Genomic DNA, 14,767 nt, shown 5'->3' with positions numbered 1-14,767 from the left:
AAGCAACCAATGTTTTGCTCTGAATTTGTAGTTAAAATAATTGAAATTCATGTAGGAAAATATGCTTATGATTTTAAATCTGGAGCTCTTTAACCTAAATACCCGCTTCCCAATTGAGTGATTGCTTTTACAGCTTGTTTTTCAGACTTAAAAGTTTTTGATAATGAGAGGTATCATAGGCACACAGCTATCATATTCTAGCAGAACAGACTGTGTCTCCCTCCTCTTCTGCCAAGAATCTGTGCTTCGTAAATATCAATCCAGAACATTCAGCCACTGTAGGAGGGCTAGCCAATATTAAAAAGAACAATTATATTTACTGTCTCTGCTGTTCTTCTTTTCATGTTGTTTGACTTTTTTTAAAAAAAAGTATATATACAATATATATTTATACATGTATAATTTTTTTAAAAGATTTTATCTATTTATTCATGAGAGACAGAGAGAGGCAGAGACACAGGCAGAGGGAGAAGCAGGCCCCATACAGGGAGCCTGACGTGGGACTCGATCCTGGGACCCCAGGGTCACGCCCTGGGCCGAAGGTGGTGCTAAACTGCTGAGCCACCCGGGCTGTCCATATATACGTATAACTTTGAAACATTTTGGGTTGCAAGAATATTTCACAAAATTTTCTGAATTTGCTTTTAGGTTAAATATTTTCCCCCATTTTGTTTGTAAGGAAGTGAATTATAAATGAAATTGTTATCACATTTCTTTGTCCTCGGAGTTTGTCTCTTGAGTAATACATATCTTGCTGATCCGTGCCAGTAGTTCATGAACTGTAAAGAAATGAAATCCATAGGATACTATCATCAGCTACATTCTGTGAATATTTTCAACCAGATTTTAGTACTCATTTTTCAGACTTGCGTCATTTTGGGAGAATCTTAACTCATAGCTAAAAATTAAATACGTTGCAAAACCAATTATAAATCCCTGTTTATGTTGTAAAACCAATTATAAATTCCTTGTTTATGTTGAACTTTTGCTAGGGAAAGATTCTGGGGGGTGGATTTTATTTATCTTTTTAAAGGAATAAATATTATTCAAATTACCTTGGAAACAGCTGGACCACAGTCATGCGATATGTTTAGTATCACTTTCTGAGTTAGTTGATGTTGGTCTGGAGTTGACAACATTGATTTTCAGTGAGATTTAAGATTTATTATTTTTAAAATAAGGGGTGAAGTTTGCTTTTTAAAAAAATTTGCAACCATTAGGTTCAGAAGGCAAAACAGATTTCACTGTTCTGAGAATGGTGAATTATTTTCAATGTAAAGAATATGTTAAGTGGCATCCTTCTTTGTTTGGGTCTCAAGTTTACTGTGTGTAAAAGAAAATAAATCTCTCTCTTTTTTTTAAAGACACTAAAATGCAATGACTGTTCTGGATGTGGGTATGAATATATATATATATATATATATATATACACACACACACACACACACACACAAGTATATACACACATGTGTTATGTATGCATTCATAGTATACATGTGTGCATATTTATAAATTATATTTGTATAAGCTTAAAATCTGTCATTTGAGAATAGTAAGCACTCACAAGAAAATGCTTTGGTAGGCGTTTGGAGGAGCACTGTTTATGGTAATGCTCTGGTGAGCCAGTCTTATCCTCGGCTTGTTCACTCCAGAAAAGAGCTGGGTAGAAATCAGAAAACATGTTTAGGGAGGAAAGGGAGAGATGGTGATCCATTTTAACATAGTTTAATATGTATTGGTTTTATTAAAAGTAAATTTAACCATTTCCTGTTTTGTGTGCTGATGGGTCGTATACTACTCTCAGAGAGTATTAGCTATAGCTGGAAGTGGGGTATGGCTATGGCTATGGCCTTGGATGTGTAAGGACATATAACTCAGTGCATTTTTAGTTTGCTAGCTGTCTCTTGATTTCTTCGAATTTGGAGCTAACGAGATGGCCATGCTATTTCTGTTTTATTTAAACATTATTGCAACCTCGTATTCACTGTTCATAGATAAGAACGTTCAGAGAAGCACGCTTCTCCCCATGTGATTGTTTAACACGTATTTAGCCTACCCATTAGATGGCATCACTGGGTATTTTAGGGTTAGGACAAAGCTGGCTTTGATGGCAATTTACTTCCCAAGGGAGTCCCCTATTCAGGAAAGTCTTCTGCATCATAAATACACATTCCCTGAAGTGTGGTGTCCCTGCAGTGGATTTTGCATTTATTGCAGTATCTTACACTGAAACAGATGTATTCCAGGAAACAAAAAGCAGCTTCAAATAAATTATAGTTAATGTTCTCACAGATTCAAGAGGACATTGTATTGACCAAATTAGGGCACATCCCTATATATAAACACCAATCAGATAACAAAATAATGTTCCTAAAGATAAAAGATCTAATTCGCTTCCCCATCACTAATAAACAGTCATTCCATGTTAATTTCCTATGCAATCAGAAAAGAAGGCACACATTTAGAATTTAAAAGAAGCAACACTTTAATAAAAGTACAAGATCACATACTAAAGTATCTCTAGACTGCAGGACTCTAAGTAATTTTTAAAATTTCCTATTTATATTTTTCTACATTTTTCAAACTTTCCATAAAGGGAAAAAAAGATGTAATAATTCAAGAACTTAGCTTCAGACCATTCTTTAGACATCAATCGCTGAAAGGAAAGCAGCTGATATACTACGCTGGGAAGAAAAATTAGGTTAATGAGAATTATCCTTATCCTCTCATAAATTATGGATCTTCTTTGAGGTAAGCAGCCTGTTATAAATTATCAGGACACAAACATATGAAAACAACACACCAATACAGGTATGACACTTGGAAAAGTGTTGTGAATATTCACATTGAGTATTATGCATGAATGCTGATTATGATGATAAGTGATTAGAAGTATAAGAAGGATAGTAAGAAATTATATGCCAAGGGATAGAATATATTCTCTCTCCCTATTCCCTGATAGCTAGGGTGTGGGTATGAGACTTAATCATGGCCTCTCTTATGCCCCTACATGGAACTTTGAATCCTGAGGGATTAACACAAAGCTGGGCCAGGTTGATTAGTGATTTTTTCTAGGTAGCTCCTGCAGGATCCAGGGCAGCAACATGGGTAATGCATTAACCCAATGCATAAACCCAACATGTTTCTCCAGAACTCAGAAGATTCCATAGATAATCTGGTATCCATCAGGATTGTTAGCAGTAGACTAGTTTTATGCTACAGTAACAAATGCATATGTGGTAAGACTTTTGCCTCCAGGGTCCACCTCATTCCCTCTTGAATGCACTGTAGAACCCAATCAGAGAAAGACCTTGCATCCTGTTGGCATCAGTGTTTATTTTCCAAACCTTACTCAGTGACCTTATTGCTAATTAATTTTCCTTGTTTTGGATAGGTATATTGGGCAGTTACATGTGACTTTTGTGTGACAGACACATTGATTGTCCACCGTAGGCAGCTACTGTTCTAGGTGCAAGAGATCCAGACGTGACGGAGACGACATTTACTTCCTTTACAAGGCTGACATTCTCATTGAAGGAAGATAGAAAATAAACATGTTAAATCAATAAGAGATTTTTGGGTCTATAGATAAGCAGTACAGAGATGACAAGATAGGAAAGAGTGTAGTGGGGAAGGTGTGCAGCATTAGAATAACCAGGGGTAGCTTTTGAGGAAGCAATATTTAATAGTAAGTAAGTAGACGTGAGGATCTACAGAAGGAGTGTTCCTAGGTAAAGAAGGCGTCAACGCAGAGGCCCTGAGACCAGAATGAGCTTGGCATGTGTGATTAGAATCTAGGCAATGAGGGATGAGCGGCCAGTCCTATGGGGCATTACGGATCATGGTAAGGGGTTCAAGAAGAAAGCTTTCGTAGGATTTTAAGCAGGAAAGTGATGTAATATGAATTGACTTACACTTATGAAAGATCATTTTGGCTCTTCTGTGCAAGCTTTAGGGAAGAGGCATGGAGGAAGAGGAATTGGTTAGGAGCCTGTTGCAATAGGCAGATGAAAGGTATTGCTTACTTGGCTAGGGTTGTAGCCGTGGAGAAGTGGTTTCTACTCACTGTTGTCAAGCACAGATGTTCTTCTGTAAGAGGTGACACTGGCATGCAAGCTGCTGCAGCATATGCTTTCCCATGTCCAGTTGCAGGATGAGATTGACAGTCTGTTGTAGGATGGGGGGGCGTAGGTATGTGTATGTACTCAGTAGTTTAGCGTGAAGGAGAGTGTAAAATACTCCAAGCGAAGCAGTGTTGGCATTCTCTGTGTGTGGGAGAGCCAGTTGTTGTGTTGCTAAAGACAGTTTAGCTAAAACTTTTATTCAAAAGAAAACGTAATGAATAATACATTCTGCTCTGAGGTCTATATGTTGCTGTTGTTATTTTTAAGATTTTATTTTTGTGTAACCTCTACACCCAGAGTGGGGCTCGAACTCATAACCCAGAGATCAAGAGTTGCAAGCTCCACGCACTGAGCCAGCCAGGCACCCCAAGATCTGTATATTGCTCATATCCTTCCTTAAAGGATAAATGTTGCTCTCGGGAGTGAAGGAAACATTGGAGTACCTCGCACGATGAATGAAATCATGCAACTTTCAATGTATGAAGCATTTGCTTTGACCATGAAGAAGCAGAAGTGTATTAATTTTATCTTCTCGGTGTTCTAGGAAATGGATTTTATAAAGGGTCGAGTTTATTCTTTCAGAAAAAAACTTTAATTTCAGAAAGTCGTTTACATCTCAATTGCAGTGACCCCTCGACTGCTAGACCTAAGAAAAAGCTTTTTTATCTGTGGTCTGTTATCTAACAGCCTCTTTTAAGATGATACATAGTTTAGAAGGATTTCTTAGCCATATTGTTTATGTGTTCCTTAATAGCAGAAATCATAATATAACTACAGAAATTGGACGGAATTTGGGGATCCCAAGATACCCATGCACAATTTAGTGGCAATGGAAGGAGTGCATGTATTTGAACATTTATTTTCCCCTTCAGCCTCTACCACAAGCCTCTGAGATTAGACTGTTTCTTAGATCCTTGGAGAAACAAGAAGAGAGAGACCGACGAAGAGGTTGACTTGAACACAACCCTGGTATGGAACTGGGTTAACCTTGACTTGTTTTAGATCTGTGGGCTGTCTGGTTTTGGGGTAAAAACACAAAATTTGCCAGCCAGACTGGAAATGTTTTCTGGTTTTCCTTTGTCAAAAACTTGGGCTCTTTCCCTAGCCGCCTTCTCTGTCAAAGGTTTTCTCTCTTTTACGTTGATTCTTATGTTCCATATGTAAGCAAAGTTCAGCTCGTTAGGGAAAAGTCACTCTAGGAAAAAAAGACTCTAATTGTGGGACCAGATGGTAAGCATTATTCAGCCGGTGAGGTTGTGTAGATTTGAGGGAAGGTGTGGTAATGTGATCTGGTTCTGCAGCTGTGACCTGTTGTTCCAAAACAGCCTCCTTCCCCCCTGACTTTCACGTCTACATTCCAGCACCTCTTCTTCCATCTTTGTGGGCATCGGAGCCCTCACAGATTGATTTGACAGATGCGTAAGAAAGGAATGAAGCTTGTTCTAAGAGGAGAGTAACTTCAGCTATTTTATTCTAACCCAGGGATATTTTTTCAGTATCCAGCTACCTGAGTTACTTGTAACATGGACAAATAGTGCAGAAGGTAACCACTCTTGTTCAGCATTCTGGGAGACAGTTTTCCAGGACTCTACTTGCCATGAGCCTACCATGCCCTTAAGACATCTGCATCTGAAGTCTGGCAGGTGCCTCAAGACCACAGATGGGGAAACTCGCACTCATCATCCCTAGTCTCCTCATCTTCCCCCAGAAACCCCGATCAGCCCTTTTTCCTGTGGTTCCTCCTTCAGTGAAAGATAGCATTGTTTTTCCTTCACCCCCCTGGAAATTGGGACTCTTTGTACCTTACCCATTTCATGCACTCCATCTCCTAAATACTCTACTGATCCTTTCCTATTCATCCACGTTGCCATTGCCATGATTCAGACTTTCATCATTTCCCTTCTCGAATTTGGAAACATCCAGTGTTTCTGTCTTGATTCTAATCCAGTTTATTTTCTTCTTCCATTCTATTATTGTGTTCTGCAGTGAGGCCAATGACATTAAAATCTTATGGGGGAAGTAGGTGAGATGGTTCTTATAATCTCCCATGGGTTGTTGCAAAATGTGGCCGGGTCTGAGAACTAGTGTGCCACCCTGGAGAAATTTCAAATGTCTTAGCCAGATACACAGGCCTTCATGACAGACGTTACAATAACTATAAACTACTTATACTTCCTCTTACTTTCCTACTGTTGCATATGATACCTTGGTTTTAGGCCTTGGTCTATGGGACTATGTCCATCAGAAATGTTCTGGAAAGCAGTGTCCCCACTGAGCATCACATCATTTCATTTGCCATCTTGGTATAGGCATTGAGTTGACACATGAGAACCTCCAAGGTGATTTAGGGCTCCCATGCTTCTCTGCATTCCCTCTCTTTTTCTTCTTCTTATCCTCCTTATACTCAACAGCAAGTCCTTGGAATCTCTTAGAGTCGAGGTGGTGTCATTAGAACTTTTTGAAATGCCAGGTTTTCTACAGTCCAAAATGTGTTTCCACATTCTGCCCTTAGAGGAAATCTGCTCTGGTAGTGTGCTCTCCATCAGCCTTCTCTCGTGCTACCCACAATGGCTATAGGTAGTAGAGTCAAGTAGATGCACAGTGTATAGAGAGCTTTTACATGTCTTGCCTTAATGTGATTCTCACCACACCCTGTGGAGTAGACAGGGTGCTGTCACTTTTCTACTTTACTGACAGGGAGATGGAAATCCTTTTTACTCTTACTAACCTGCTACAGGTATGCACTTGAGTCTCTACAGATTAAGTTGATAGGGTCCATAATCCATGTCTCAAGTCCTATCACCCAATTGAATTATGGTTGGCTACTTATTACTTATAGGGGCCTGGGTTTATGTAGTTTTTGGTTTTAGAAGCCTGGGGGTAAACCCATACTTTGAGCAAACTTGATTTCGTAACATTCACACTCACTGTCTATTTTTTTAAAAGATTTTATTTTTAAATAATCTCTGCATCCAACGTGGGGCCCAAATTTACAATCCCAAGATCAAGAGTTGCACGCTCTACTGACCGAGCCAGCTAGGCACCCCCACTCACTGTTGTTTAGAAGCCTCAGCACCTTTGTTCCATATCCGTAGTCCATCTTCATTTTTGGTCAGTTTGGTCGTTGGCACCTCCGTGAAAGAGAAGGGAAGAGAAAATACTGGAAAACTGTGTGATTGGTTTTAGATGTTGATTTTTGAGGCCTGTACTGTGAGTAGCCTCAAATGACTCAATCGAGTCTTGAAGAACCAGAGTATTGGGACTGTGGGTTGGGCTTGATCACAGTACTAAAAACAGTTGCTTTCAGTGAAGAAGGGAGATGATTCCAAGTTCCTCAATGAAGTGTCCGCATGTATTAGCTCCTGTATCAGCCTGGTGTTTCCCACTTCCTCTCTCTGATCAAACAAATCTTCTTGCCTCCTTTTTTTTTTTTTTGGTCTAAAAGTAAGACCCAAGGGTTAGTTTCTGAGACTCTGGCTTTTATTGAAAAGATCTTGCTCTTTTTTAATTTAAAAAATGGAAGAAATTCTTAAACAACAAATGACCCATAGCTGAATGCAGTCACTTAAAGTCTATGAGAATAAGGATGTTCCCTTCTGCTGCCCGGGAGGAGAAAAAGATCATTTTATTTAAAATAAATCTGTTGAGATGCATGTTGCTGGTATCTAATCAAGCTCTGATTTTGAGTTCAATTAGAGCTTTGATAAAAGAAAGGGAAAGGAAACTTGCAAGAATGCTCTCCCATTCATGAAGGGCCTGCGTGTTTTTAGTTTCCAAGTAAATGGAATAATGGGACCATGCATTTTCCATCCAAGCATTTTCCACCCTGAGAATCATTCCCTTCCTGGCTTCTCAATGAATAATGCATTATTTCTGAAACCCAAGAGGCATTCCTTTGACTTCCCTTTATGTTTAGCTTTCTGAGTGATTTTCAAGCAAGGAAATTCAAGGACTTGGAATGAATGCTTTATTAACATTTTTACTTGAAGTTCAAATAGGTCCTTGGCTATTATCTCCTGATATTTGAAATATTTTTTTCTTTCTATCTAAGGCAAGTCTAAGGTATTGTATTTAATAGAAAATGAAGTACCTTGGACAGTCTTCAAAGTGAACAGCAGTTGAAAACCAATACACATTTGTGTTTTCGAACAAAGAGCTTGAGGAGGGTACTTTCCTCCTTTATTTTCATTTCCCTGCGGAATAGGTTCAAGGAAGAAAGCTCGCATTTAAAACGGGGCTGTTTTTGGAGACTAAATCTCATGTGTTTACATTTTACAAAACTCACTCCTTGAGGCTAGTCCAAATCCACGACCCCAGTCCAAGCCTGAATCTACTGAGGCCAATGCCATTGCAGTCTGAAGATGCAGTTGCACTTCAGTGGTCATCCGTGTTCACCGTGTGTTTCCCGTGGAGCCTGGTTATATATATGGGGTGAAGCTGTAAGGGGAGGTGATGGTGCCCACCGGTTCTGCTGACCCGTGTCCTCTTGGCCGACAGCAGATCCTGGAATAACAAGGTAGATTTTAGTGCTGTTTCACAATTTCCATTTTCCCTGGGAGCCAAATGAGTGATTTTAGGAACAAAGTCAACTGAAATTAAAAATATAGTCTGTATTTCCATGCTTTTGGACAGTTCTAGTAAGATCTTAACAATTCAGTATGGTTCGGAGGAAAGGAAAAGTTGATCTAAAGTAATGAAACAGCTAAAGCATAAAATTTGGTTTAAATTATTTAGGTTTGAAATGAGTCAATCGGAGAAGGACAAACATTATATGTTCTCATTCATTTGGGGAATATAAATAATAGTGAAAAGGAATAGAAGGGAAGGGAGAAGAAATTGGTAGGAAATATCAGAAAGGGAGACAGAACATAAAGACTCCTAACTCTGGGAAAGGAACTAGGGGTGGTGGAAGGGGAGGAGGGTGGGGGGTGGGGGTCAATGGGTGACGGGCACTGAGGGGGGCACTTGATGGGATGAGCACTGGGTCTTATTCTGTATGTTGGCAAATTGAACACCAATAAAAAATAAATTTATTATTAAAAATAAATAAATAAATAAATAAATAAATAAATAAATAAATAAATAAATAAGGTTTTATGAAGTCCAGGGAGCAGAAATACAACATAGTGTTTTCTCAGTCCCTTCATTTGAAGGGATAATGGTTTCTCTCTCATATGGTGTTGTGCAGATTCAGTGAGTTAGTATTTTTTAAAGCATACAGAACAGCATCTTTTCAGGGATGGTTGAATAAAAAGTAAACATCCGTCATATCGCTGGAAATATGATGCTGAGCAGATAAAAACAGTATTATTGTTGTCATTGCTAAAATACATACTTAACAATTATTTTCTTAGCACTCATTTACTCCTTACACCAAACCTGATGAGCTAAATATAAGTTCTCTTTTTCCACGTCAGAAAACGGAAGAAAATAATTGCCTAAATTCACCCAGTTATTTTTTTATTTTTATTTTTATTTTTTTTTAAAGATTTTATTTATTCATGAGAGACATAAAGAGGCAGAGACATAGGCAGAGGGAGAAGCAGGCTCCCTCTAGGGAGCCTAATGCGGGACTGGATCCCAGGACCCAGGATCATGACCTGAGCCAAAGGCAGACGCTCAACCACTGAGCCACCCAGGTGCCCCATCACCCAGTTTTTTAAATAACAAAGCAAGGATTTGGGTCCATTCAACCTGAATTCAGAAAATATTCCTTAATTAAACATTAAGGGGCATTTGTCACAGACTTACTTTTTGCCCTAAAACAACATTATACTGCTGAAAACCCCCCCCTTGTAGGTGTTGAGGTGTGTATACCCAATGCAGTCATTCATCTCAGTTGCTAAGCTTTGCTCAAAGTAATGATCATCATTGTCTTGTAAATACTCAAATTTTAGTAGGTTCTGAATCAGTGAGATTCTATAAATTATTTTAACATTAAAACTTTCTTCTGTTCTTCGAAAATTAGCATTTCATTTCAGATGATGATCCGGTGGCTTTGAATCTCAGCATTTTTACATTGAACTGAAGTCATTTCACATTACGGTTGCTTGCTTCATAATTATGTATTTTTTTCTGTTCTTCTTTTTGAAAATCTTCTTGATCCCTGTCTTTGTAGGTGCCTTTATCATCTGCTGGACTCCTGGGTTGGTCCTGTTACTTCTCGATGTGTGCTGTCCTCAGTGTGATGTCCTGGCCTACGAGAAGTTTTTCCTTCTGCTCGCTGAGTTCAACTCCGCCATGAACCCCATCATCTACTCCTACCGCGACAAGGAGATGAGCGCCACCTTCAGACAGATCCTCTGCTGCCAGCGCAGTGACAGCACCAGCGGCCCCACGGAAGGCTCTGACCGCTCAGCTTCCTCCCTCAACCACACCATCTTGGCCGGAGTTCACAGCAATGACCACTCTGTGGTTTAGAAAGGCAACTAAGATGAGAAGCCAGCCATCCTTGATTGAGGGATGAACAGCCTCCCCCTACCCAGATGCCAGGGCAAGGTGTGGGGTGTGAGAGAGAGAGGAAAAATAAACTCGTGTACTTAAACACTAACCAATGGCAGTATTTGTTCCTAGACCCAACAAGACTTGAGAGATGTTGCAAATTAGCTTATGTGACCACCCTCATCCTGATCCCCCTTCCGTTTGAAAGTAGAAAGTGAAGATCTTGCAATGGAATTCATAAACAGACTCTGGAGTGTCCATTTAGACTACACTAACTAGACTTCAAAAGATTTTGTGTGGTTTGGTGCAAGTCAGAATAAATTCTGACTAATTGAATCCACAACTTCTTCTACATACAGGCTTCCCTTTTTTTTTATTTCTAAATGATACATTTCATTTAATAAACATGTTTATGCCTGTCAGCATGCTTGTGATGGATAAGACTATAGGCTGTTTTTAAACTATCATTAACTCCATTTTTTTTCCTTATGTAGGGAAACTGTAAATTAGAATTATTTTTTAGAAAGCATGCATGTAATGTATGTATGCAGTATGCCTTACTTAAAAAGATAAAAAGGGTATTAAAATTTTTAAATCTTCTAGGACATAGAAGAACCTAGATGTCAAAGCCAGTATTTGTTTAGGCTATGAAACAGTGCTCTAATATTACCTTTTTATCAAAGTGTTATAACACATCTAAAACCGGGAATGTAAATTTATTACCAAAAGAATATGTACTCTAAAAAAAAGTTACTGGAGATGAAATGCAGTACTATTGTTCCCACATATTTATAATCTCCAAGTGCATTCTAATTATCAGTACATCAGAGGAATGTTTTAATAGCCTGTGTTTTTCTGTATTATAAAATAATACATAGTCATTGTAGAAAACTTGAAAAATACAGAAATGTATAAAAGAGAAAAAAATAATTACTGGTAATATCACAACCCAGAAGTAACCACCGTTAACAGCTTTTCCCCTTGTGTATGCCTCTATGTATATTATATACCTTTTTATGTAATTGGCATCATACGTAAACAATTTTATAACCAGTGTTTTTCTTCCACTGCAGAGTTGTCACAATTTCCTATGGCATTAAAAATTTTATAAAAACATAATTTTAATGGCTATACAATATTCCACTTAATGGATGCAACTCCGTTTATTTAACCGTTCCCACATTCTTGGCTACTTAGGTCATTTCTAATTTTCGCTGTTATAAATAACGTTGCAGAAATTCTGTGTACATAAAACTTTGTCCATGTAATTGATTATTTACTTAGGACATATTCCCATGAAGGATTTTCTTTTTTAAATGTGAAATGTCTTTTTATGCTCTTACCTTTTCTAAAAAGGGATTTCCTGCTTTGCACCACAGGAGTGGCAGTTGAGAGGAAAGCTACTTAAGTTGCCGTTTTACATAAGAAATGCAGTGGTCACTTGAGTTGAGAGTGACTTCTTTTTATATCACAGATGGACTGGAAACAGTTGTCACAAATAACCAGGACGCCCTAATTAATATGTCTAGCAATCCCAAATTTTGTCCAAGGAGCCAATTTCCAGCTCTTGGTAGCCACAACTGTAATGTAGAGGTGAAGACAATGCAAAGAAATGAAACATACCAAGTGAATAAAGGATCTTCATTTAAATGGCTCGAGACCCTCCTGTAGCAAATGGGTTGAGTGTGTTGGTATGTGACTGGATACTGTGTATTCCTTCGGAATCACCTCCAATAGACTGCCACCATCGTAGGTGATATCTGTTCAATGGATTGTCCAGATGAACTAGTTATTGCACCAATTTGTTATAATAAGTAACCAGTAAAGTCCCAGTCATGAAGCAGGTATGGGAACGTTGGGAGTATGTTTAAGAGAAAGATGTCCAGTAGAATTGTTTTGTCTAGGAAGGAAGAAGTGCGTTCAGTCAGCATTTGAGCAGAGGGCAGACTTGTAAGGTGCCCACAGTGAAAAGAACATGGGGAGCCAGTTAGAAAGGTGTTTGCACATTCTTTTTACAAAATACAAAGCATTTTATGTGGGAAGTGAATGAAGTGAACTTGGACTTTCATGTGAGTATATTCTGGACTTTTTGAAATTAAAAACTTACTAATTGGACCTTAATAAATTCATTTTCAGAGTTTGGCAGTGCGTGGTTGTGGTCAGTGGTGTTTCTCTTGCTCAAAAAGTCTTCCAGTTTGTGTTGCATGGTGCCTTTCTTCTGTGAACGACTTTATTTCCCTGCCACCAGGGCTTCTGAACTCTTGAGGGGAAGCCACCATGTCCTTCCCCACCTCAGAACTGCTGCTTTCCAATGTCAGTAATAAGTCTCATTCTTTGTGTGAGTTTCTTTTGGAAAAAGTGATTTTTATGAAAACCTTATGGTGACTTCATGAAAAACGCTCACTAGGAGTTTGTAAAGTCACAGTGATCTTCATGCTTATTGATTTTTTCTTTTTTTTTTTAAGATGTATTTATTTATTTTAGAGAGGTGGGGAGGGGCAGAAGGGAGACAATCTCAAGCAGACTCCTGGCTGAGTGGAGAGTCCCATGCGGGGCATGACCTCACGACCCATGAGATCATGACCTGAGCCGAAACCAAGAGTCGGACACTTAACTGACTGAGCCACCCAGGCACCCCTTCATGCTTGTTGATTTTAATTACTAACAAAAGTCATAGGTATTTTCCAATTATATGCCAATTATATTCTTTGAAATATATTGCTAAGATGTTGGAGAAGATAAAACATTTATTCAAATGTCCCAATGAGTATTTGGAAGAGTTCTGAATCTTTAAATTTAGGTGGTTTTAAGATTGTTAGAAATCAGGTATCTTAGAACTCTTCTTCACGAATTAACCACCCCTCACATATTGCCTTTTTTAAATTAGCAAAGCCATCATTTTCTAGACTCAGAACCTCAGCTGATATATAATTAATGAGTCTTACTTGTTTTTTCATTTTCTTTTCCAATTAACTATTAGGTTCCACTCTGTCTTCCTCCTAATTTATTCTACTAGTCCCTAAACTTTTGAAATGTAATATTGTGATATTGTTTCTAGCCCTTTTTCTTTTTTTTTTTTTTTTTTATTTTAAATTTTTTTTTTTTTAATTTTTATTTATTTATGATAGTCACAGAGAGAGAGAGAGAGGCAGAGACACAGGCAGAGGGAGAAGCAGACTCCATGCACCGGGAGCCTGACGTGGGATTCGATCCCGGGTCTCCAGGATCGCGCCCTGGGCCAAAGGCAGGCGCTAAACCACTGCGCCACCCAGGGATCCCTAGCCCTTTTTCTTTTAAAGATTTTATTTATTTGAGATAGAGCATGAGCCAGGAGTAGAGGGAGAGAGAGAAGCAGACGCCCTGCTGAGCAGAGAGCCTGATGCAGAACTTGATTCCAGGACCCCGAGACCATGATCTGAACCAAAAGGACATGCTTAACTAACTGAGCTCCTCTAGCCCTCTTTTAAAAACCCAACTGGTGATTCTTGCTAGATTAAAACTGTAGAAGCACATCTGTATCAGGTTCCTTCATTACACCAAGGTAAGAACATTTTTATGGCAAGACTTTTGAAACAAATTACTTACTTTTAACATCAAGTGAGCTTCACCTGACCCCAAACCCTCCAAAGGATGGGGGTTTGTATGTGTGTTGGGGCGGGCTTGGATGTAGGCATCACCTGAGAGAAGAAATGTGTATAACTAAGAGCCAAAATGGGTCAGCGATCTTCCAACATGGTGTGTTCATTCTGTAACATTCATTCACCTGTACCTTGATAGTCTCCCCCATAAAATTCTCTAGTTCTTCTTGTAAATACTTACAGACTATTTACGAATCTGTTTAATGGTGTGACATCTAAAGGCCATCTTAAAATCTAAAGCAGAGATTGGCAAACTAAGACCCATTGACCAGACTACCAGTTTTTGTATGAACTAAGGATGAGCTTTACATTCTTAAATGATTGGGGAACAGGGGAGGACTATCTTGTAACACATGGAGATTATGTGAAATTCAAACTTCAGTGTCAAATAGTTATATTGGAATACAGCCACCCTCGTCAGTATATCGTTTCTGGCTATTTTTTGTACTGCAATAGCAGAACTGAATAGTTGCAACAGAGATCATCCCTTGAAGTCTAAAATAGTTACTCTCTGACCCTTTACAGAAAAACTGTGCCAACCCCTGATTTAGATATTTCATTTTC

The 14,767-nt window shown here is 38.7% G+C and overlaps 1 protein-coding gene across 6 annotated transcripts in view; it reads left to right on the top strand.

Annotated features, from left to right (window-relative positions):
• Positions 1 to 12,710, top strand: part of LPAR1 (lysophosphatidic acid receptor 1) — a 131,958-nt gene extending 119,248 nt beyond the window's left edge. For all 6 annotated transcript variants that reach the window (XM_025433398.3, XM_025433399.3, XM_025433401.3 and 3 more), the window contains exon 4: positions 10,243 to 12,710. In XM_025433398.3, the coding sequence (XP_025289183.1) occupies positions 10,243 to 10,544 (302 nt within the window). In that variant the 3' untranslated portion in view covers positions 10,545 to 12,710. The remainder of the gene's footprint in view (positions 1 to 10,242) is intronic.
• The last annotated feature ends 2,057 nt before the right edge of the window (positions 12,711 to 14,767 follow it).

The sequence above is a fragment of the Canis lupus genome, chromosome 11 (assembly GCF_003254725.2).
Source record: "Canis lupus dingo isolate Sandy chromosome 11, ASM325472v2, whole genome shotgun sequence".
Taxonomy (NCBI): domain Eukaryota; kingdom Metazoa; phylum Chordata; class Mammalia; order Carnivora; family Canidae; genus Canis; species Canis lupus.
This window is presented reverse-complemented; position numbering and strand designations above follow the sequence as displayed.